We start from the raw sequence: 26,172 nt of genomic DNA, 5'->3' as shown, positions 1-26,172 counted from the left end.
ATATATATATATATACCCTCACATGGGGGTGGTAGGTCTGTCTACTAGCTCCCCTCTAGTTAACTCTAACACACTGATTGCTTTGGGTCTGGTCCCTCTCCAGATGGCCTCTGAACCAAACCGATATCTGAGCTAACAGTCTAGTGCTCCTGGAAAGCACTCGTCAGCCATGGACGTGAGTCTCTCATGTTATCGGGGACAGGGTGAGCAGTACGCTGTAGCGGAGCAGTCTCCAACTTCGTTGCTGGAGCATTTTTCCGTGGATCCTTCCTACGCAGGTACAATGTGTAAGGTTCTAGTCCAACTTGGAGCTTGTCCGACAACTGCTTCGCTAAGCCGAAGATTTGGGGTGGCCCGCATCCTCTCTGGATGCTCACCCCTCCCATCTCTGGATGTTTTCCACAATGAGACCAGTGAGAACCACGCCCAATTTTCTGGTTCCTGGTTAGCAGTTGCCATAACACCTTAGTAAGGATCTTCCTTACTAAGAAAAAGAAAAAAAAAATGTAGACTTCATCCAAATGGTAGATGCCGTGGCCATGTCACAGGTGCAGAGGCTGATGCTAATGGGTTTTTTTGGGCCATGCATCCACAGCTCCCATTCTCTCTGGTAGCAGTAGCCCCAATGCATTGCCTGGCATGCTTACTACTAACCATCAGCGGGGCTGTCATTAACAGCCTGGTTAGCTGGGGGTTAACAGTCTGGATGTCAGCGGACCCTGCTGTTCAACTAGGTCGACAGCTAGAAGGCCCCCAGCTTTTTTGAAGTTCTAGCTCCATCGCCGATGCTACTGACGGCACGTCCAGCTCGCTTTGGCTACTCGTCTCCCGTCCACGCAAGAGGCGCTAGCGGGCGGAATCTCTTTGACGTCAAAGGAATCTGTTGTTACATGTTACCTCTCTGCACGTGGTATCGTGATCCCGCGTTAATGGAGACTTCGGTCCCAGATCTCTGCTGGTATTCCCGACAACACAAGTCCCATCCTTGGTTTTCCAAGTGGACTTCTCGCACTGGCGCTGCTTCACGGCAGTACAGGATTTCTTCAGGCTGTGTTATGGCACATATTACCCGGACAGCAGGTGTCTTGTTGGTAGCTCCTCGGCGGGAAGTTTCTCCCGGTGGGTGGATGGGACCGTCACTCGGAATCCTTCATGTTATGTCTCTGAGCATGCTAGAGGCCTAGGCCTTCCTTAACGCCAGTTGTGGTTGAAGAGCTGATTACGCTGCTTTACACCTGCAGCTTATTATGTTTTCCCGCCCCCTTGGGTACTGCTCTAGAACGTCTTTGCTGTGTCCCCCAATGATACATACGAGAAAACAAGATTTTGGTATATCTTACCGTAAAATCTATTTCTCGTCTTTTTCATTGGGGGACACAGCACCCACCCAGTCTGTTATTAGAACTGTATCATATACTCCTTGGTTGGAGTGTTCGCAGTGCGGTCGCACATGGGGTTAGAATAAGTTACTTATGTCGTATCCTACTGGCTGCTCCTACTGCTTGCATACAAACTGAGCTAGCTTATGCCTGCAGGAGGGGTATAGCTAATGGGAGGAGTAAACACTTTTTATGCTTAGTGTCGCCTCCTAGTGGCAAAAGCTCTCCCCAAGGTTTTCGCCGTGTCTCCCAATGAACAAGACGAGAAAGAGATTTTACGGTAAGTTATACCAAAATCTTGTTTTCTCCATAGAACTATTCGGCTGCTCCTGCTCTATAAGTCCATGCCTGCAGATTGCATAGCATGGTCCAGCTGACCGACTCCCTGTAATGTCGTTAGACATGTGTTTAAAAATATGTTTCTGAGTGACATTGGTGCAGGTACTTTTTGGTGCAGGTCCTCCTGCCTCGGATGGCTAGGTTGCTTCACACTTAGTGGAGTGATGAGAAGTGGCAAAACGAATACTTGGATGTCGGTTCATTATTTCTTTCCTTCTTTTATGCAGATGGTTCCATGTAGAGACAAACTATGACCACTGGACCACTCCACCTCCCTCTGATGACCGAAGGTATCCCTTTTTTTTTTTTTTTTTTTTTTTAGGCTATAGCAAAAACCAGATAGCGCTCACCAATACTTTGCTAGCTTCCAAGGTTATTCCAGATGTAGAAAAAAGAGGTGTTTAGTCCAGCCCTTCCTTTAGTGAAAACCTTGAGTTAATTGCAAATCTATTAAAAACGTTCCGCAGGTAAATGTCCATGACCATGCTTCAGCACTGCATAATGTTTTTAATGGTTTGCAATGAAGGAAGGGTTTTACTGAAGGGTGTGCTGCAACATAAATTCCTACAAGCCCTAAAAATGCGCATTCATTAAAAGCAATTGTGGAATATCATTAAACTTTGAACACCCACACTCTCATTATTAGGTAATTAATAATGAGAGCGGGATATAGAGACTGGTGGTGCGTCAGCCGTTTTGCTGCATGTGTCATCCATTTAGTGTGTAATTAGATTGCATTGGTAATTTTCAGCTGCCCCCTCACCCATTTTCCCTCTTGCCTTTTTGAATATTTACATTTAGAAAGGCAACTAGGCTTGCCTTACGGCCTCCTGCACACAGGCGGAAATTCCACAGCGGGATTTCCCCACAGAATTTCCCGCCCGTGCCCGCTACCATAGGATTGCATTAGATAATGCAATCCAATGCAAACAGTCACGATTTGACCGCGTGAAAACTCGCGAGGTAAACAAATTGCAGCCTGTCCTATTTCTGTGCGAGTCTCGCAGAGGCCCACACATAAATGTCACGGCTGCTGCGCCGGCTCTGCTCTGTGTATGTGCTGGTTGGGCGGCAGCCAGCACATAGCAGAGGAGACGCGGGAGCAGGTGAGCCGCTGTGGTCACTGCAGGGGCACGGCTCACATCTCGCAGCGGGATCCGACACGGCCGTCTGCAGGAGGCATACCTTGGTTAAGAGCTGTGATGAAAAAACGGCTGTTCCTTTTTCCTTATATGGTAATGAAGTCAAAGGAAAAGCATTCACCTAGGAGTTGGATTCTTGCAGACGTCATGGCACTGGGGTGCAAATTAAGTAAAAATCTTTTAATAAAGAGTAACAGTCATGTGAAGGTCCTAGCCAGATATGAATTATATTTTCTGAATCGGGCGTGCCAGCTGAATAAAACGCACCTAAATACATTGAGATGCGTGCCCTGATACGCCCCCAAGCGGCATGTCCGTGTACTTGGTAAAAATTTCTGTGTCATATTTGGTATCGCTGAGTAGATAAAATCATGGCCGGACATATGCCAGGTCATTATTCCCGATCAAAGGATCTCCTACGGAGATATGGCTGAAATGGGGAATTATGGTTTTGCACAGAGATTTACTCTACCCCTCTCTGAATAACCTCAGAGGAGGTGGGAGGAGGTGTGTTCTGGGGAATCTTTTAATACCAGGGCCTCAAAGAGACCTAGTTGTCAGACCTTTGGAGATATACCACAGTGTAAGGACTTTCCTATTTCCTTCCCAAGACTCCACACAAAGAGAACCTTGCGCCGAACATCCCAGATCTGGTATCTTTGTTTTCCTGTTTTATTTTAAGTACTGTTTGTTGTGTATACCTGTAAACCTTATCTCCACTGTAACATCTCTTTCTGTATATATTTGTACATATTAATATTTAGCACTGCTAGCCTTTTTTCTAGAATAAGTCTGCAATTTATTAGTCAATCCTTGTCCGTTTTAAAACAAACCATAAACTCCAAAGATTGTGGTAATAAATCATAGTCCGGGTTCCAGCTTACCTGTGATATAAAAGTTAATGCTGGCAACGTATGTGTGGGTGGTATAGAGTGCTAGAGCTGTTAGACTGGATCAGGTGGTGATTTGAGCCTTCGTTTTGCATGCATGCAGAAACCTAGGAAAGCTAGGTACAAATCCACCTGTATTCTAATGACTCCAAGCTTGCAATCCCACTAGAATGATCGATCGAGGCTCCGCCGTGACCAGTGTTCGCAGCTGCAAGAGTGCTCAGGATAGTCGATCTGTGATAAATTGTTGATAGAGGCGGGATCGATCAGGTCCCCCTCCCAGCTCTCCCTTCTCCCATCCATGACAAATTGGTGACAGCAGTGCGATCGAACGGGTTCCCCTTTCTCTCATTCGGGACTCAGAGGATGATCATAGCCGTTCTGATTTATATAATTTGACAGTAAATAAAATAATCCTTATAATAATATAATAATAATAATCTTTATTTGTATAGCGCCAACTTATTCCGCAGCGCTTTCAGGCATGGATAAATGCAAAACAATACAACAATTACAATGTGAGATACATTGGGTTAGACACAAATGGGTTGAGGGTGGTACGGGAGGTGCAGGGGGTGGGGAACACAGGCAATAGGAAATATTATGTACAGATCATTTATCAGAAGGCAAACAGGGTGGAGCACCATAGGGAGGGGCGAGGGACTAGGTCAGGAGATTTGGTATGCTTCCCTGAAGAGGTGCGTTTTTAAGGCACGTCTGAAATTTCGTGCATGGGGAATTGTCCGGATGCCTTGGGGTAGAGCATTCCAGAGGATGGGTGCTGCTCTGGTGAAGTCCTTTAGGCGAGCATGAGAGGTTCGTATTACAGGGGTGTTTAGTCTGAGTGTGTTAGCCGATCGGAGTGAGCGGGCTGGGTGGTGTACTGACAGTAGGGAGGCGATGTATGGTGGCGCAGCACCATGCAGAGCTTTGTGAGTGAGGTAGAGGAGTTTAAATTTAGTTCTACAGTGGATGGGCAGCCAATGCAGCGACTGGCATAATGCAGAGGCGTCTGAGTAACGACTGGATAGAGAAATGAGCCTAGCTGCTGCATTTAGTATGGATTGGAGCGGAGCGAGTCTAGTGCGGGGGAGGCCAATGAGTAGCAAGTTGCAGTAGTCAAGCCGGGAGTGGATGAGCGCAACCACGAGCGTCTTTAGCGTGTCCGTGGTTAGGAACGGATGTATTTTAGCAATATTTCTGAGGTGCATGTGGCATGTTTGGGCCAGAGATTGGATATGGGGGGCAAAGGAGAGGTCAGAGTCCAGTGTGACCCCAAGGCATCGGGCATGCCGTCGGGGGGTTATGATGGTGCCAGACACTGGAATGGAGATGTTGAGGGGAGGTCGGTTAGAAGGTGGAAAGACAAGGAGGTCAGTTTTAGAGAGGTTTAATTTGAGAAAAAGGGAGGACATAGTGTTAGAGACAGCGGACAGACAGTCGGTGATATTTTGGAGGAATGGTCCAGAGATCTCACGAGAGTAGGTGTATAGTTGGGTGTCGTCAGCATAGAGATCGTATTGGAGGCCGAATCTGTGGATGGTTTGTCCAATTGGGGCAGTATAGATAGAGAAAAGAAGGGGACCAAGGACCGAGCCCTGGGGTACCCCGACAGCGAGAGGAAGTGGAGCAGAGATAGAACCAGCAAAGGAAACACTGAAAGAGCGGTCAGAGAGGTAGGAGGAGAACCAGGAGAGAGCAGTATCCTTTAGACCACTAGAGCAGAGCATAGTGAGAAGGAGATTATGGTCGACAGTGTCAAATGCAGCAGACAGGTCAAGGAGGATTAGTAGAGAGTAATCACCTCTCGACTTTGCAGTCATCAGGTCATATGTTACTTTTGTAAGGGCAGTTTCGGTCGAGTGTAGAGAGCGGAAACCAGACTGGAGGGGGTCGAGGAGTGACTTGTCAGAGAGAAAGCGAGTAAGGCGGGAGTAGACCAGGCGTTCCAGTAATTTGGAGATAAAGGGGAGGTTTGAGACGGGTCGGTAGTTGGCAGCATTAGTCGGGTCCAGGGTTGGTTTTTTAAGCAGAGGGGATATAATGGAGTGTTTGAATGAGGAGGGAAAAGTGCCAGAGGTTAGGGAGAGGTTGCAGATTGTGGTAAGGTGAGTAATGAGAGCTGGGGAAAGGGAGCGGAGGAGGTGAGAGGGGAGAGGGTCGCTGGCGCAGGTGGTAGGGCGGGCAGTGGAAAGGAGCCTGGAGACTTCTTCCTCTGTCGTTGGTTCTAGCGTAGATAGTGAGTAGGTGCTGGGTGCAGTGCTGATGAAGCTTATACAGTTTTTCTCTCTGCTGTCCCCGATGTCCGTGATACGGAGTATGACAAGTGTTAGCAGTTCTCTACACAGAAAAATCACTGACCTAAAGAATTGGACAAAACCTCAGACATCACCCTTCTCCTGCTAAGTGACTTGTCCATGGCCTTAAAAATCTTTTTGTTAGAGGGACATTCAATTCATAGTGGTCAATGACTTTACAAAGGTTTAAAAAAATTATCATTGATAAAATTTGAATAAGTATCGAAATCGTTGAGCAAATTTTAGCAATTCAAGCATTTTGGACCAGCAGATAAAACTAGCAAAAGGTTGTTACTAACATGTTCTCTGCTTATCACAGGAGATGCTGAACAGTTGCAGTAACACGGTCTCACTTTCTTATCACTTGGTCAGCATCTCTTCTGACATCAGACAAGACAACTTCATAAGTAGCCACTGACCACAGCAGGAATCCCTCCACATACTGACTGGAGCAGAGGGAGAAACAAGACTGAGCGTGTGTGACCACCTTGGAACATTTACTGAGGTGGGCCGGACACAGAAATGCTCTGCAAAAGAAACCGCATGTGGCATGTTCTAACATTATTTCTAGAATATTTGAGGATAAAAACATTATTTTAATAAGTATAAAATTTATAATTTACACGCAGTTAACTATGAACAACCCTTTAAAACCGCATTAAAAATGCATTAAATAAATTACAGAATTATTTTTTTCCATTTTTAGTTTTAGGCTGGGTTCCCACACACCGGAATCCCATCGGAAATCTCGCGGTTTGGCCGTAGCGAAAAGCCGTGAGATTTCTGCTGGGAGAAGCGCTGCTTCAAAACTTGGGGCACTTAGCCGCGGGTTTTAAAGCGGCCTGGCTGCACGCCCTTCCGCTGCGGCTGGCGCTCCCATAGATAAGAGCGCGCCCGCAGCGGAAGAAGAAAAAAATGAGCATGCTGCGGCTGGCGAATCCGTGCCACAGCGCCGGCTTTGCCGCAGCGGATTCGCCGTCCCGTGTGGACGAAATTTCTGAGAACTCTCGTCCACATGGCTGGATAATTTCGGGATTAGCGTCCGCAGGCGGAATTGCCGCGGCGAAATTCCAGGTGGAATTTTCGCGGCAAATCCGCCCCGTGTGAACCCAACCGTACGGGGTTGAAAGATGCATGGTTAGCACTTTTACCTTGCAGTTCAACATCCCGCCAAGGACAACATCTATATGGGTTCCATATGTTCTCCCTGCGTTTGCATGGGTGTCCTCCAGATACGCTGGCTTCCTCCCACACTCTGAAAATCTACGGATAGATGAATATAGATTGTGAGCCCCAATGGGGACAGAACCCAATATCAAGAGATATAAAGTGCTGTGTAATCTGCATGCTCTATATAAGTAAAAAGTGATTCTAAGGGCTCATGCCCACGACCGGCGCGGGATAGGCTTGCGGTTTTACGTCGTGGGAGTACCGCGATTGTAAACAGCCGCTGCTGATCGCGGGATATCACACATTTTTCCACAATTTCCATCAAGGCTATATTGATGGAGACCTCCCGTGGCGTAAATCTGCGGAAAATAGAACATGCCGTGTTTTTTTACTGTTCGCGTAAATCTGCGGTAAAATAACGCATGTTGGCATTGGCTGGCAGAAAAGCTGTTAGGTTCAATAGGACCTAATAGCAGCGGATTTACGCCACGGTAAGCGCGGTAAAAATCCATTCGTGGGCATTAACCCTAAGATGTTCAGTTACTCCTTCATGTCTCCTTTTTGTAACAATCGTTCATACCTTTTGGCATGTTTTTCAGGACTCCAGCTATAAAAGCCTTGAATGCTACTGGGCAAGCGAACATCAACACAGATTCTTTATACAAGGTTGGATTGGTGAACATTGCTCATACTTACAGTTTAGTACATTTATTTAGCTGCACAAAACTCATTTTTAGAATCTGATGTATTGTTGTGGGTTCAGATTGAATGTCAGTCATACATTGTATCTATATTATAATAATTCTCCAAGAGGAAGGTGAAGTATATTACAATGGTCCCTCAACTTAAAATATTAACTCCTTAGTGACCGGCAATGGGTCATTTAACAACAGTCACTAAGGGGCTTTATTCCAATGCTATAGCTATTTTTGTGACGCATTCGATTAGAATAAGGCTGGCCCTGATTTTCTGTGCTGGTAAAAGGGGGTTCGGCTGTCTCGTGACAGCTGGGCTTCAGGTCTAACGATTTGAAGCAGACAAACCTTCAATTCTAATTGTTTAACCCTTTACATGCAGTGGTCAATGCAACTGCAACATGTAAAATGGTGTTTCCTCTATCACCCATCAGACCCCTGTGATGTAGAATGCAGGGTATGGCTGAGATGCTATCGCAGCTGGTGCCTTGAAAGTGGCCCAGCCAGAGGCTGGGTCTCATAGGCCAATGTAAAACACTGCAGTTCCGAAATATAGCATTGCATTATAGGAACGATCATTTCTAATGAAATACAAGTTCCCTGGCGGGCCAAAAATGAAACGTAAAAAATCTAAAAACAAAATGTCAAAACCTCACTTGGTATGTAAAAAAAAATCATTAATTTCGTATTGCTGTGTTCGTAGTGATCCGTGTAAAAAAGTTAGCACATTCTTTAATCCGCACAGTGAACCCGTGAAAAATAATATTTAAAAGCCCGGGCAAAATAGCTCATTTTGCATATTTCTGTTCACAAAAACGGATAAGAGAGCGATCAAAACGTTACCATATATACTCGAGTATAAGCCTAGTTTTTCAGCACATTTTTTTATGTTGTAAAAGCCCCCCTCGGCTTATACTCGAGTGAGGTAAAAAACAACAACAGAAAACCCACAATACTCATCTCGCAACCTGCGTCTGTGTCCCCGGCGTGATGGTCTTCCCAGCGGTGCAGCAAGCTGCTTGAGAATTACGCTGTGGAGGTAAGTGCTGTGATTGGATTGGATTATTCACCTACATAAACGTAAATCTTTTTTCCAGAGCGTCATCCCGACGGCCCCATTTACATATGGAGGTTGCCCTCTGACCCAGGTAGGGACAGGAAGAGTTTAAAAGCACCTCCCCTTCCACCCATGCTTCAGTGTCTTCCTGTCCCTACGGTGGGACAGAGGAGCAGCTCCAGAGCTGCAGGAGAAGGAAGAAGACTTACCAGAAGAAAACTTCCCGCACGCTGTGCGATCCCCCTGGAGGGGTAGAGGTCGGGGCCGCACACTCACGAGTCCCTGCATCCCCGACCTGCGGCGCCGACTGAGCCGTAAGTCGCCTCAGCAGCGCAGGTCTCCCTCGCGCGGTCCGCATGTTCCGGCCGCCGCTACCGCGATGGGATAGTTCCTCCTGGCAGAGGAACAGCAGCGGCGGCCTCCCGGAGCTCCTGGATCCTCGGCTCGCATAGCGGTGACGTCATCCGGCGTGGTGACGTCACGCGCTCGACGTAGGGGGCGTGGCTACCGGTGAAAACCCGGAAATGGCGCCAAATTCAAAGTTTCTCCCATCTAAAGCAGGCTCTACTCCATGGAGATATCCTGCTGACTGACTAGAAGTGCCAAACAGCATGTCTACCCGCGACAGCTCAGCACGAGAGGGAGAAACAGATACCCTACAAGCCGTGAGTAGGCTATATGCCAAAAAACGGAATGCAAATTAACGCTGTACTGGATTGGATGCATATATGTCCCCCTTTTCTCTCCCCTCTCCCCCATTGTGGTATGGGTTAGAGTCTAAAGAGTAAGGACTTACCGCACGCTGTGCTATTCCCCCTAGGGGGTAGAGGTCGGGGCCGCACACACTCACAAGTCCCTGCATCCCCGACCTGCGGCGCCGACTGAGCCGTAAGTCGCCTCAGCAGCGCAGGTCTCCCTCGCACGGTCTGCATGTTCCGGCCGCCGCTGCTGCGATAGCGGCCCCCCCAAAAAAAAAAAAAAAAAAAAAAAAAAAATACCCTATGCGACGAATGCACAGGGAAGATACTAGCAGAGGCATCCGCTGTAGGATCAGGGCAGGCCTCTATGGCATCCCTTCCCCAGGCTCAGCCAGGTCCGTCACGGGTCCCTAAAAGGCCAAGACAAACCGAATTGGCGAGCCCAATTTCCGGGAATCCCTGCAGCTCCCGTCTGAAGAAAAGCTAGAGGACCCGCCAGTACTTTTAGAGGATGAGGAAAAGTATTATTTCTCCTCAAATGACATTGCGCACCTCATCAAGGCGGTGAGGGAGACAATGCAGATAGAGGATCACCCGCCGAGGATAGTGCTCGCTTCGGCAGCACATATACTAAAATTGGAACGATAGACGCACACGCAAATTCGTGAAGCGTTCCATAAAACAAAGATAAAACGCTCGGCGGCCTCCGGGGGAAAATACCATGTTCCCGGTCAACTAGACCCTACAACAGGTAATTGCCGATGAATGGCAGGAGCCTGAAAAAAGAATAGCGGTATCAAGGCGCGGGTTCAAACCCCGCGTACGTCAGGTAGCCGGCTCAGGGTCGACTCAGCCTTCTGTCCTTCCGAGGTCGGTGCAATGAGTACCCACTGGGGGGTAGAGTGACAGCTGAAGGCATACTGCCATCGCGACTAGGCGGATTACTGCCAGGCGCGCTCTACTTTAAAAAGCAAGAAAACCCCTTTTGGGCCCTGAAGATACCTCACAACTGTCTTATCCAATGGATAAGAACATAGCCTCGACTTCTGTGGCCAGATCGATGGTCCTATGCATAAATAGGCTGGAAGCCTCCATCATAGATCGGGCCCCTAGAGAGGAGTCAGCCGGTTGTCTTTCCCTCCTAAAAATGGCTACCGCCTTTCTGACTGATGCATCAGCGGGGATAGTAAGATATGATGCACATTATGGCTGAAGACATGGGCCGCAGATGTGACATCAAAAAACAAGCCCTGCACCATCCCCCTCTAAGGGGAATACATGTTGGGCCCGTCCTGGACAAGATCCTGGAGAAAATCAGCGACAGATAGCCTTACAGGAAACCATCCTTTCCGAGGCGCCAGCCACCTCCCGAAGTTAAAGGGAAAACTGGAAGATGGCGTACCCCAAGGGAGGTCGGGTTAAGGAAGCTCAACCCTCTCCTGAACAAACAGGGGGTAGATTAGCACGCTATCTAAGTCAGTGGCAGGGGATAACATCTAACCCCTGGGTACTCCGAATAATTGAAGCAGGGTACCGAATTGGGTTCCACTCTCTACCCTCTAGGAGATTCCTCATAACCTCCCCTGGGTCCCTACAAGATCAAGGGAACCTCATAAAAGGTGTACAGGAACTCAAGGACTTAAAAGGCATTGCACAAGTCCCTGATTATGAAAGGGGTGAGGGATTCTATTCTCCCTTATTTCTAATAAAAACCAAACGGTTCCATTAGGACTATCCTTAACCTTAAGGCCCTAAATAAATTTATTTCATATAAATGAAAAAATTTTTTTAAAGATGGAAACAGTGAGGTCTATCGTCTCACTGATAGACCGGGATACTGTAAAGTGCACTATGCATCCCAAAGATGCATACTGTCACGTCCCAATAGCGGCAGTCCATCACAAATACTTGAGATTCGCTCGGCGGGAGGGTGACAGGATCCAACATTATTAGTTTATGGCCCTTCCATTCGGAATCTCCACTGCTGCTCGGGTGTTCACAAAGATAATAATAGAGATGGTAGCCTATTTCAGACGGAACCAAATCCGTATATTCCCATATCTGGATGACTTCTTGTCAGTGTCGAGGACAGAAGGACTATACGTATAGACCTATCTATGGTCTTGTCTACCCTAAACAGTTTGGGTGGATAGTCAATAAACAGAAGTCCGACCTGAACCCTGGTACACAGAAGTTATACCCGGGGGTATTATTAGACTACCACATCCAGGAATCTCGGCTTCCATCATCTAGGAGGAAGACCTCCTCCAAAGAGTAACCTCCCTCTGTCAGGCTACGACTGTTTCTATCAGAGAAACAATGAAGGTGCTCGGCATCCTAAACAGCCTGCATACAGATAGTACCGTGGGCACAAGCCCATACTCGACAACTACAAAGGTTCATTCTTGCCAGGTGGGACAGACAGCAGACCTCCCTGGATAATAAGGTTAGCCTGTCCGTCCGAGTCAGAGTCCCTACGCTGGTGGACCTCATAGAGGAACCTAAGCAAAGGTACCTCCTGGTCGCAAGAACCTACTATACCCATCACAACAAATGCCAGCAAAACAGGATGGGGAGCGCAAGTAGCCGACCTAAATCTACAGGCCAAAGTAGCTAAGCGCTCATCAAGCTACAGAGAATTAAGGGCAATCTGGGAGGCCCTTAAGGCAGCAGAACCCCCTGTAAGAGGAAGGCATATCAAAACTTTGACTGATAATAGTACAGCTCTGTCGTTTGTTCGCCACCAAGGGGGAACGCGACCCACACCTGCAACAACTGGCGATAAAAATACTCCGCTAGGCGGAGTCCAACGTGCTGTCTTTTCTCTCAGCAATCCATCTAAAAGGGTCCACAAGCGTTGTTGCCAACTTCCTGAGCAGACAGAGCATCCTTCCAGGAGAATGGGGGCTGAACCAGCGAGTCTTCGACCAACTAAGTTGCCGGTGGGGAGAACCGCAGATAGACCTGTTCGCCCCGAGGGAAAATTCAAAATGCCGGGACTTTTACTCTCTGAATCCAAGAGCCAACCCGTGCGGGATAGATGCCCTGTCCCAAAGCTGGGATATGGACCTAGCATACGCCTTTTCCCCTTTTCCCACTGATCCCTCACACCCTCGGGAAAATCCAGACCAGCCGGGTGTCAGTCATACTAGTTGCCCCTATGTGGGACAAAAAGGCCCTGGTATCCCCTACTAAAAGCCTTGACTATTCGGGGTCCACCTCTACTACCAGTAGTGGATGATCTCCTACTCCAGGGCCCGCTAACATATCCGGGGGTCGGAAAAATTGAATCTAGCAGCATAGAGGCTGAAAGCATGATATTGCGTGGGAAGGGACTCTCCCATAATACCCCGACAAAAAGCCGTAAACCTATCACGACAGCCATCTATGATAGGATACGGAGGAAGGTCACAGACTTCTGCAAAATAGATCCAGGGGAAATCCCAGAGCTTGACATACCCGCAATTCGGGAATTTCACAGGCAGGCCTAGAGGAAGGCCTTAGCCCGAGAACCCTTAAGGTTCATACAGCAGCACTAGGATCTTACCTAGACCTCCCCCTAGCAGAACACCGCGGGGTGTGTAGGTTTCTCAAAGGGGCAGAAAGACTTCGACCCTTTTATTAAAGAAACCTTCCCTATCTAAGACCTAAACTTAGTCCTAAATAGTCTTGCCAACCCCCCTTTGAACCCCTCTCCCAACTCTCCCTGAGACTGCTTACGCTAAAAGTTACCCTTTTAGTCGCTATAACTTCAGCTCGGAGAACAGGGGAAATACAAGCGTTATACTGTATTGAACCATACATGATAATACAAGATGACCGGATTACCTTTAAACGGGACCCAGCCTTCCCACCGAAGGTAGTGTCAAAAATTCATAGGGAGCAGACAATCACTCTGCCCTCCTTCTGTCAAAATCCCCGCAATGGAAAAGAACGAGATTTTCATAGCCTAGATGTTAGGAGAGCCGTCCTAGTGTATTTAGAGGCTACCTGCTCCTTTCGCAAAAATAACCTCTTTTTCCAATTTCAGGGGCCGGAAAAAGGAAAGACGGCATCTAAGGGCACCATTGCGAGGTGGATCAAGACTGCCATCCAAGAGGCATATAAAGCCAGGGGCTTCGATCCCCCGGGGGAAAAAAATTAGAGCCCACTCCACACGCTCTCTCTCCTCCTCTTGGGCAGAAAAAGGCCAGGCGTCTGCCGAGCAAATTGCAAAGCAGCCACCTGGTCTAGCAACATACGTTTATCAGACATTTTAGGGTTAACGTCCAGTCGGACAAAGACCTGAGCTACGGACGAAAAGTCCCTCAGGCAGTAGTCCCGCCCTAAAACCACGTATAATTTGGTATACTCCATATGTAAATGGGGCCGTCGGGATGACGCTCTGGAAAGATACGGATTACTTACCGGTAGTCCCTTTTCCAGGAGTCATCACGACGGCCCATAGTTCCCTCCCTTATAGAATAATTAATGTTCTTTCAATGTAAATATGACCGAATGAAGGTAAAATTTGGTTTAGTAAACATTGTCCACCGTGATAATTTGTAAGTCACTGAAGCATGGGTGGAAGGGGAGGTGCTTTTAAACTCTTCCTGTCCCTACCTGGGTCAGAGGGCAACCTCCATATGTAAATGGGGCCGTCGTGATGACTCCTGGAAAAGGGACTACCGGTAAGTAATCCGTATCTTTTTCTCTAGTATACTTAGTGTACAAAAATAGCAAAACATATAATGACTATATAGACTTGGTATCGCCAGAACGTTGCTGACCCACGGAGAAAGTTTTCACATTATTCTCTTTGCTAAAAGCTGTAAAAATTAAATTTCTTTAAAAGAACAAAGGCTGGATCTCTTCTATTTTTTTTTTTATTCGCCCTCCCCCCCAAAAAATGAATACAAATTATAGAATATGTTATATGTACCCTCAAATTATGCCATTAAAAATACAACTTGTCCTGCAAAAACCAAGCACTCATACAGCTGTGATGATCAAAAAATGTAAAAGGAATGGAACTAATGCAACTATAAAAAAAAAGAAACAGAACTTTGTTGGTCATAAGGGCCTAAAAAAAACAGAATATTGCGGAAAACTGATAATTGGCTCTAAAGCTTCCAAAGTAGGAAAAAAAAGATTATAGATAACTAATACTGATAAATCATTACATCTATAAACTAGAAAGCTGTGGGAAGCTGATAAATCCCTTTATATGTTGAGGATGGGTTGTTTCACAGAAGTAGAAAGTAGTATAATACATGTGGCACAGGTAGAGTACAGTACATGCAGTGCAGGTGGATTACAGGTAGATAATGGTAAAGTACAGACTGATAGCACAGTAAGTGAAGTACATATAGCTGTACAGTATATGACGTACACATACATAGTAGTAAAGCCCATGTTGTATAGGTGCATAGTAACAATATAAGTATTGGGTAGAACGCAGCGCTGTACATGTATATACCGGCGTATAAGACGACTTTTGAACCCCCGAAAAATCTGCTCTGAAGTCGGGGGTCGTCTTATACGCCGGTAATACAAAAAAAAAAGTGTAAAAAAAAAAAATCTGTACTCACCTCCCCCGGCGGTCTGTCGCTCTCCGGCAGGCTATCACTCCCATCTGGTCCCGGCAGAACATTGCTTTCTGAATGCTGGGCTTGAAATCCCCACCTCCAGAAAGCTAATACACACGCCGTCAGCCAGTTACAGCCATTCAATGACATCATTGAATGGCTGTGATTGGCTGAAGGCGCACGTGTGTTAGCAATCAGACCCATTCAATGATGTCATTGAATAGTGTGATTGGCTGAAGCCACGTGTGTTTTAGCCAATGTAACTGGCTGACGGCGTGTGTATTAGCTTTCTGGAGGCGGGGATTTCAAGCCCCGCATTCAGAAAGCAATGTTCTGCCGGGACCAGATGGGAGCGATAGCCTGCCGGAGCGCGACAGAACGCCGGGGGAGGTGAGTACTGATTTTTTTTTTTTCTCCTCTGTATACCGGCGTATAAGGTGAAAGTTGGGGGGTCGTCTTATACGCCCCGTCGACTTATACGCCGGTATATACGGTAGCAGTAAAATAAAGGGTACAAAAACACTTGTGGACCTCCCATCAGTACAGACACTCTATTACAATGGTGCCCATTTATTGGCTTTAATTGTCCCTAATATAATGCACTAATTCACAGGTTATTTGTAAAGCCACCCTAAGGTTATAGTATAATCAGTACAACATCAAGCCTCTCTCACACGCACACCGCTTTTTACAGCGTTTAGTGCTGCGCTTTCAGCTGTCGGAGGCTCGCATTGTTTTCCATGGAGCCTCTCACACAGGCGCAGACAGCCGCTCAAACGCGGCGCTCTTCAGCGCAGCGATTTTCAAGTGGTGGTTGTCCTATTTTTGAGTGTTTAGCGCTCCTCATCAATGATGAGGAAGGCTAAATGCTGGCGTCTACGGTTGAAACAGAAAGTAAAACACGATTTAAATTGTGGCGCTTTTGGCAATGCCTGTGTGAGGGAGGTCTTAGTGAAAGATTCACAAAGTTGCTCAACTTTTTATGTAAATTTAAATTGTGTAATATTGTAACATGTTATTAAGAAGCGGTTTTCCTTTAATGCATGACATGTCAGCTTTCTCATATTTTCAAATGTTACATCATCCTCACATTCCTGCTCTGTTGTAACAAAGTACCGCCTACCTACCTTGCTAAGCTGCTGCATCTGTAGGTACGGAACAACTTTGCTAAGAATAAGTTAACATACACGCAGATTTGAACGTAAAGGTAAACTAATATTTGAACATAATTCTGATGTATCATATTGACATAGAATGGTAGCATTGGAAGGGCCTCAAGGGTCATAGGGTCCAACCCCCTGCTCAATGCTAGATTTACTAAATCATCCCAGACAGATGTCTGTCCAGCCTTTGTTCTGAAGACTTCTATTGAAGGAAAACTCACCACCTCCCGTGGTATCCTGTTCCACTCATTGATCACCCTCACTGTCAGAAAGTGTTTTCTAATATCTAATCTGTGTTTCCTCTATTTGTTTCATCCCATTGCTTCCAGTCTTTCCTTGTTGCAAATGAGAATAAGGCTGATCCCTCTGCAGTGTGACAGCCCTTCAGATATTTGTAGACAGCTATTAAGTTTCCTCTCAGCCTTCTTTTTTGTAAGCTAAACATTCACAAATCCTTTAACTTTTCCTCATAAGACATTATTTGCAGACTGTTCACCATACTAGTAGCTCTTCTCTGAACTTGCTCCAGTTTGTCTGTTTTGTTTTTTTTTATTATTGGCGTGCCCAGAACTGGACCCAGTATTCCAGATGAGTTCTGACTAAGGAAGAGTAGAGGGGGATAATGACCTCATGTGATCTAGACTCTATGCTTCTCTTAATACATCCCAGAATTGTGTTTGCTTTTTTTGCTGCTGCCTCACATTGTTGACTCATGTTCAGTCTGTGATCAATTAGTATACCCAAGTCTTTTTCCCATGTGCTGCTTAGACCAATTCCTCCCATTCGGTATGTGCATTTTTTAATTCTTCTTGTTAAATACCATTTTGTTAGTCGCCGACTACTGTTCAAGCTTCTCCAGATCTTTTTGAATCCTCTCTCTCTCTTCTCTAGTGTTAGCTATCCCTCCTAGCTTTGTATTGTTGGCAAATTTGATCAGTTCTCCCTCAGTTCCCTCCTCCAGATCATTTATAAAAATGTTATGTGCTCCTAGTTCCTTCAGCTTCCTGCCAAGGTCTTCAAAGTCTCTGCAGATCATTGTCTGGATCCTGAGACTCTTTCTAATTGCCTGAAAGAAGTGTTTTGCTAAGAGCTATGCCTCCTCCTCTACTGTGATTGGCTTTGCTTGGCTCTCCTTATAGACAAGAGCAGCGCAGTGTACGAATCCATAGAAACTGCAGCCCCCCGTTTCCCATGAATTTGTGTGTATATATAGAGTGGAGTCCGACGTCAATCAATCAATTAAATTATAATTTATTTGTATTTCCCTCAACACACAGGTCCTGTCAGTGAAGCCAGTGATGAATTCGTATGTATTACAATGTTTTGTTTTTTTTATTTCTAATGTTATGATTGCCATCATCATTCTTCACCATAATTATTTTCATGTGGGATAGCAAAACATTTTCCATGTTATTAACACATCTCTTTTTAAACAGAAATCATTCCACTAATCATCTGGGTGGGGTCGACTTCTCTCGCCCCCAACAGTGAGCTGTAATTTGTTGTGGGAGTTACAGTTGCTTCTGCATACATGGGTTCTTGTTGTGTGGGAACCCTTTTAAGGCCATGGTCTCATGGTATCAGCGGCTTTAAAATACATATATGAAAAGAATTCAGGTTTCTTGAAGAGGATGGCAGGCGAAGCTTCTAAATAGCCGGGTTCATTTACTTCAAGGTTTGGAAGGGTTCTAGGAAGCAAAGTGCAAATTTGAACAGCAGCATCTTCAGACGTATATTTCTTGAAGATAACCAGAACAGATTCCCAGGGAGGAATTTCGGATGACACCTCCACATCTTATCAGCGAACCTCTTCAGGAAATCAACAACATAAACAAGAGAGTTCATGGTTTGGGCCAAGATTTTCAGGAAGTCCTGATGACACTGATTCGCTGCTGGCACATCAGTGGAGAAGAAAATGGGCAAAGGTCTGAGGATGCTGAGCATAATTTACATAAAATGGCGTTACTACTGAGGACTGGTTCATGTGGTTGTTGTAAGGCCATTTGGCGGAGGGAAAAAGAGATGCCCAATTATCCTACTTGGAGGATGCATAGTGAAGAAGATATAGCTTCAGCCACTGACTTGTCCATTCCACCTGGTCATTGGATTGATGATAGTATGCAAGAGGAGAAGTCCAGTTTGACATCCATCAGACGGCATAACGCTCTTCAGAATCTGGATGTAAACTGGATTACATAAGAGACAATGGAAGACCATGTAATTTGAAGAGATGTGCAGCGAGAAGATGTGCCAGATAGCAATTAGAGAGAATAAAAGGAAGTGGAATAAAATGAGGCATTTTAGAAAACCCGTCTTCATATTACGGTATTACTGGAGTAATTTGGGAGATCGGTAATGAAGTTCCTTGTTTCAAGACCAGGTTTCACATATCCTGCAGACTATCACCACCAAACATAAAGTCTTCTTAAGCAGTAATTCAAGTTGCTTCCCAAATGGTCATTCAGCTGACGAACCAGGCATCTACTCCTCTTGCCGCTCTGACCCTGGTCCACAGCTACCCTTACCATCATGCTTTGATGGAGATCTCAGGTTTTCTGAACCAGTGCCGCATTCATTTTGAGCTTAAGCCAACCCAGTTCGCCAATGGTCACAACAAAAATCTCATTCATCATCTCCTTGCTGTCTGGTCTCGTTCACATCAGCATTGGAGGCTCTGTTCGGAGCCTCCGTCACTTCCTGTGAAAATCTCTTATAAAATAGTGCCGCATACAGCGCTTTTTCTTCCATGAAAATGCTGCAGCACGTAACGGCATCAAATGGAACCCATTATAGTCCATGCGCTCCATTTGTTGCCTCTGGGTCCAGCACTTCAGCTCTTGCCATTGTTTGTCTCCCAGAATGGAGCCAAACAGCAGAAAAAGACAGCACAGGTAAGAACTAGTGTGAACGAGCCCTTATTTGCAAATTGCATAGAACAGCATTTTTTTCCCTCTTTTAGATCTGATGCTTTTTGCATCGGTTTAATTTTCAAGATTCTGGATTTACATTTATGGAATGATTTACACCGGACGATGGAATCGGTAAAAAGGATGAGATAATAGGGTGTGGGTAACGTTCTGTGGTAATGTCAGAGTTAGATGAAATAACATTCTGTGCTTATAGGAGAGGGGCAACTGAGTTTATCGAGGGAAAGGTGACTCTCCTGCTTCACCTTCTTGCTGTCTGTCTAAACCCGAAACTTGGCGCATCTAGCAGACTACTCTACATTGAATGCCATCTACATGCTGTCTTCTCATCGGGCAGAGGACATGAACCTTTTGCAGATTTTTCTCTGTTAAAGATGGGGTCTACAATATTTTGGTGACAATATATTTTGTGCTTAAAGACTATTTCATGTGTTTTTTTCGTTTATTTTTAGCATTACTGTCTATACAACAGTTATGAGTGCTGCAACCCCGGAGAAGTACGCAACTCGGATCAGAAATGAAGTTTAAGTATGTTTGAAGGACTCAAAATCAATTATTGGGAATTCGTCTAATAAAATATTGTTAGGTGATTTCATATGTACACCAGATAACTCACTGAAATAATCACATGCTTGTAATTAAAATGGGGCCAAATATTAGTGCCAGGTTCCCAAAATTAAAAGTAGTATTTTATGATTTTTTTTTCCCAGTTGCTTTACCTCAATGTACAGATGCTACATAGATGCCAGGTAAGGGAGACAGAGTTAAAACAAAATGAGCTGAGATCTCTTATTTTGAGTAATAATGGCCAAATCGGTCAATAAATATTGTGCACATATCTGATATCATACTCATCAAAAATTATGGGATTTTTTTTTTGTGGCAGAATTAATTGGCTATACCAACTAGATTATTGTAGAAGGGGAAAGAACCGAGAAAACTAGCCTTTTTCCCAGTTAATGTCCATTTTCCCTACAACACCAGTATCAGATGAACATATTATAACACGTCTGTAATATGGACTTACGGCCGTCTTATAGATGACATTACAGCTGTTCATCATCATTTGTTCGGTAGTTGCCTCTGTATATTTCACTTTCTACTGGATAAATACTGATTTGTATTTACCCAAGAGAAAAGAATAGTAATACAGCGGCAAATACGGGAAAAATAAGTCATGCTGCATAAAAAAAAGCGATTGTGAAAAATATAACAATCGAATAGATACATAGAGCTAAAATACTCTCGTCTGAAAACGGCCTGAAATGCAAAGAAATTGAACAGATAATTTATTCCCTTTTGATTCAGAAAGGCTTGAATATCCCACGAAAAAAAAATGGTGGACTATGAAATAAAATATTATTAAACTATAGAACATATTAGTCCAAAATGCTTTCACCCAAGACCCTGTTTTTCAAATCGGATATGTCACTTTAAGTACTAGTAACTTTGGAATGTTTTTACTTATGTAAGTGATTTTGAGAATGTTGTTTTGTTTTGTTTTTTCGTGACACCCTTTACTTTGCTGGTAATCCATTTTTCTCAATATGTTTTGCATTTTGTTGTTTTTTTAAATCCAAAAATTATTGAAAAATTAGCAATTTTGAATTTTTCTACTTGTAAGACAGATAAATCATACCACTGGCATACCGCTAGGGGACGCAATTGCAACCTGGCCTTGTGATTTTATATTCTAATACTAACAGAATCTCCTACAGAAGTTTTGTTTTTGAAAACGGCCAATTGTTAAATGAGTATACAGGCCTAACAACACTTCTCATGTAGCACACTAAATCATGTTACTTTTTCAATAGGTCGTCATCTGTGCTTTTTAATACTACGTGAATTGTCAAGTAAAATGAGATGTTATATAGATTTGCTAATAAAATATATTTTAATACAAATTTGTATGAGGATAACATTTGAGTTTAATGTATGAAGATCAATTACTAACAGAAATATTTCCTGACTTAAAGGGATTGTCCAGGAATTAAAAGCCTTTGCAGCCCGTGAGAAACCCGTCCTAAAATGCAACTAGGACGGGTTGAATGCAACTCCAGAGATGGGGGGACGGAGCCTAACACCACACTGTTCATTCTATTCAGGGTTATTCAACTTAAAAGGAATGAACAGTGTGAAGTTAGGCTCCGCCCTCCTCCACTAAAATTGTCACTTTAAGATATTTTACCTATTGTGTGGAAAAATAAAATGTTGTAATTTATTACGTTTTTCACGTCCTTTGTTTGACAAAATCACTGAAGCCTGTACAGCTCCGATATCAGAAACGTCCGTACACAGGGTACACTTTCACTATTCTGCCAACCGCACCGCACCGACGTGTCCTATCATCAGATGGTACCACTGTATAATGGCAGAAGCAGTGAGCCCCCTAGAAAACCCTCAATTCAGAAATCGATTGGTAAAAGTTAAGGACTTATTGGGGTTGGTAGCATGCACTGCATAAATGTCAAGTATTGTTCAACTTGGATACAACAACCCATTAAGGACCAGACGCTGTAAATATATGGTGCCTGGTCGTGGGCTTAAAGCACCGCCGATAGTAAAATTACAGCGGCACTTTAAGCCTCCTGTTAGTGACAGCTGATCACCCAGAGAAGAAGGCAGGAGGGGGTTTTAACTCTTCTTGCCTTTCCTTACCCGAGTACACAGTGCTCAATGAGCACTGTGTACTAGAAAGTGAAAGCAGAACTGTAGCTTTCACTACAGGAGTCGGGGGGGTCATGTGACCTTCGAGGTTCCCTGCGACAGCAGAGCTGGAGGGTCAAATAGACCCTAGCCAGCTCTGCCAGTGACTAACGTCACTACAGGGGTTGTTTACCCTGTAACTGGGGCTCCTATGGACGCGGCTCCTATGGATGCCCCAGCTACAGTGGGAAAGTGTCAAATAAAAAAAAAAAGGGGGGGACATAGGACGTAATTGGGGACATAGATAGTAAAAAAAAAAACATGATTACATACACAAATAAAACAATATTATAGAATAAAACAACAATATATACATAAGAAAGAAAATAACCAAAGCCGACGCGAACCAAAACCGTCACCGTATGCGCCCTGTAAACAAAAACCATACATACTATATATCAAAACGGCCAAAACAAATAGAGGAACCCGTTCCCATACTTTATTTAAACATAAATATACTACATTAAAAAAATAACTATAAATGTTGAAAAAAAATCATTTTTTTAGCATTTTACTCCCAATAAAACTAGAAAACGGGGAAAAAAGTCAGTTAAAAAGATATTTTAAAAATCACCCTATTCGTCACGGGGAAAAAAATGCTATAAAAATAATTTTGGTAGCTAAAGGAAACAAAATAGGGCAGTAAAACCGCTACATGGGTAAAATCTCTAAAAAGTGTCTGTCTGGTCCTTAAGGTACAAAACAGTCTGGTCCTTAAGGGGTTAAATCTGGGAAGAAGATTTTTACAAATGTAATGCAGACCATACATATGAGTTTAATGTCTGCCAGACTCGTAGATTCTTGCGGGCTTGGCTGACCATCTAATTTCCCAACTCTTTCCCTATGGTAGGCCTCGGACAGAAAAGGATCAGGTAGTTCTATTTCAAGTTAACCAACCCTTTTGTTCTCAAGGAGATAAGTTACTACAAAAGGGATCTGGCATAAGCTAATTATATCCTCCTTCCTTGTGTGTGCTTTCCTCCCTAGCTACAGCCTGTCTGATCTATCCTCTTTGATAACTGAGATGATTTCTCCCCTTCCTTACACTTCGATCTGCTGTGTAGACCCTCTTTACTCTCCAATGTGTCCATAACCTTTAATTTAGACTTATCAAAAGGCAGGATATCCTGCATGACAGCATCTTACTACACTTCCCTTAACACTGAGGGCTTAACATCTTCTCAACCTTCACTGTACTGGGAGAAAAAGCCACCAACAGAGACCCTTGAGAGGGAAGACCAAAAGCCAGAGCCACTTCTCTGGAACCTCGGGGCGTATTGGCCCAAACCTTAACTGCTGTATCAGGCTCCATTTTGGATTTGCATGCAGCTCGGCTCCAAGCCCTGCTTGAAAGAATCCAAGACAGCCCACTTCCTATATGCTGCAGGCCAGAACCCAACAGTTATCCTACCACTTCCGGTCTTCTCCTGGACTTTGTGTTTGGCAAGCCTCTCTGCCGCTTCTCGCAGTGAATGGGCCACTGGGTGACCATTCATAATATCCAAGATAAATATTCCTACTCCCTTTTTGCTTATAACTCTTCACTCATCCATGGGACCATTGGCTTGAATCTCCTGGGACTATAGCTTATCATGTCCCTCAACCCTTTCTGAATATAAACAACCAAATACATAGGATAATCCTCCAGTATCTATTGAAGATATTCCATTAACTGAAAGCTACATCCTTACTGCCTTTACTTAGAACTCTTCATTTAGCCAGGGACCAGTCCTAGGACTATAACTTGTTGTACCTCTCAGCCTCTTCTAAACGTAAACAACCAAAGCTATAGGATGATCCTCCTCGTTCCCTAGACACCAATTAAGGAGCTCCCAGTGACCTAAAACCTCCATGAGAAACTTCAAAAATGTAACACTCTGACCAAGAGATCCTACAACACCTTATATATAAAATATCACCATCCCCTCCTGTAACTCAATCCCAGCTCCAGATGACGCATGCTTTCCTGCAACATCTTTAGCTCCAGAGTTCACAAGAGTAATCCTGCCATTACTAGATAAAAGGCTAGACTTCCTCCAAGCCTTCATAGACACAGCCCTGACACAACCAACTATGCCAAAAAACTCAATGATCTAGAATCCAGTATAGCGGACTCCGAAATAAACCTGCAAGGAAAATCTGTATTCAGAACACCACAGTTGGAGCCATTCAAAAGAAATTGGAGGACTTGGAAAATAGATATGGAAGCAAGATCTCTGTTTCATGGAAATACAATCTGCGTGTAAAGAAGAATGCAACTGCACAAAAAGTCATAAAGGAAGAAGGCATTACTCCTTTGGACTTCCTCCAATGCACAGGTTACAGGTGGGGTCGAGGAAGAGGCCCAGAACATAGGACATTTAGGGCAAAGTGATTGAATTGAAGCACTAAGTATATTAGCAATCTTCAAAGTGTTCCATTACATAATCCGTTTTATGAACATAAAGGTGGTAAAACCAATAAACAGTAAAATCTCCCACATCTGTATTTATGAACCGTAAATATTTCGAGCTCTTGACCTTTTGGTATTAATAGCGTCTTAAGTACAGTTACCTGCTTACTCACACGATTTACTCCACGTGGATAAACAGATATTAAGACTGTGACCTATTTTTGAGCACCACATCATCAGACAGGTTAATATGCATGATAAAGTTGGTTGCTGTAATCTTATAGTTTGCCTCATTGAAAGCACATTTCTAGCAATTAAAAACAAATCTATAATTAGATTACTTGGACAAATTAATTCTCATGCTGAAATAATCAGTAAACTGGTTGACAAGAATGAAGTAGCATGACAATATGGTGCAGTGCTTGTGTGTTACCTTATGAGGAACTACACAAACAAAACACAGCACTTCTTAGAATGCAAACTTTTCTACAGATTGGCTGATAAAGAGAGCAATAGCTGGCTCAGTCATCTTAAAGAGGTTTTCTAGCTTTCAACTATTGATGGCTTATCCTCAGGATAGATTGCAGGGGTATGCTGCCCAGACACCCCTTTGACCCTCAGCTGTTCGGGAAGCTGGGTTGCTAGTCTGCAGAACTGATATGTTGCCAGAAAAACACCGCTCTAATACGAACTGCAAAATACAGTGTTTTCCCAAAAATAAGACCCTGTCTTATAGTATTTTTTTGCCTCAAAAGAGGCACTAGGTCATATTTACAGGGAATGTCTTATTTTACTTAGCAGGCTCAGTCCAGGTCCCTCACATCGCTCTCTGGAGGTCCGCGCTGTTCTTCAGTCCTAGACGCTTGCACATCATAACTTCCTGGTTACAGGATTGATAAATCCTGGCTCCCGGAAGCGATGGCTGTTATTTGTTCTCGAGCGTTACTCAGCCAATCAATGTAGTGCTTGATGAAGCAATCACAGCCATCGCATTGGTTTATCCTGCGCTGTATTGATTCGCTAAGCTGCGTTGCTCAAAGAACTATTCAACAGCCATCACTTTGTGGAGCCGGGATTTATGAACTGGCTGTGAGCTGCGGCTAGCCAATTCATAAATCCTGCCTCCACAACGTGATGGCTGTTGATTGGCTGAGCCATGGCGATCGATGAACCAATGTGATGGCTGGCCAATCAATGCAGCGCTCTAGAACCAATCCCAGCCATCGCTTCCTGGAGGCAGGATTTATGAAGCCAGTAACCAGGAAGTGATGTACGAGTGGCTAGGACTGCGGAAACAGCACAGACCTCCGGAGAGCGTTATGAGGGACCCGGACTCAGCCTGTTACGTAATGTATTCCTTTTTTTATGTAGTGTAGCTAGGGCTTTTTGGGGGTTTAGAATTATAAAAATCAGGGTAGGGCTTCTTTTTGGCATAGGCCTTATTTTTGGGCAGGCAGAGTTTTTCCAAAGTGAATGGCCGGTGAAGTGTCTCCGGAGCTATGTGTTTGCAGCAACATATTGGCTCCATATAGTAGCAAAGCAGCCTGGCGAATCACTGATTGGCAGGGGACCCCCACTGATCTACTACTGATGACCTATCCTCAGAATGGGCCATCAATAGTTGACAGCTGGAAAATTCCTTGCGTCGCTGTGCAGAATGACATAACAATACAAACCTATTTAAGATGCTACTGAGCCTTCTGTACAACGCTACAGGAGATCAAAGGCTAATTTTGCATGGGCGATTGCA

General features: G+C 44.5%; 1 protein-coding gene across 3 annotated transcripts in view; it reads left to right on the top strand.

Annotated features, from left to right (window-relative positions):
- Positions 1–21,545, top strand: part of NAAA (N-acylethanolamine acid amidase) — a 46,402-nt gene extending 24,857 nt beyond the window's left edge. Inside the window, exons 7-11 of one of the 3 annotated variants that reach the window (XM_066574401.1) lie at positions 1,946–2,008; positions 7,817–7,883; positions 17,675–17,703; positions 17,834–17,884; positions 19,777–21,545. In XM_066574401.1, the coding sequence (XP_066430498.1) occupies positions 1,946–2,008; positions 7,817–7,883; positions 17,675–17,703; positions 17,834–17,884; positions 19,777–19,852 (286 nt within the window). In that variant the 3' untranslated portion in view covers positions 19,853–21,545. Of the gene's footprint in view, positions 1–1,945; positions 2,009–6,366; positions 6,553–7,816; positions 7,889–17,674; positions 17,704–17,833; positions 17,885–19,776 lie in introns of those variants that run through there. The other 2 variants (XM_066574402.1, XR_010785861.1) reach the window with 2 other exon arrangements.
- The last annotated feature ends 4,627 nt before the right edge of the window (positions 21,546–26,172 follow it).

Source organism: Eleutherodactylus coqui, chromosome 7 (genome assembly GCF_035609145.1).
Source record: "Eleutherodactylus coqui strain aEleCoq1 chromosome 7, aEleCoq1.hap1, whole genome shotgun sequence".
Taxonomy (NCBI): Eukaryota; Metazoa; Chordata; class Amphibia; order Anura; family Eleutherodactylidae; genus Eleutherodactylus; species Eleutherodactylus coqui.
Note: the sequence above shows the minus strand (reverse complement) of the source record. Positions and strands in the feature narration are given on the sequence as shown.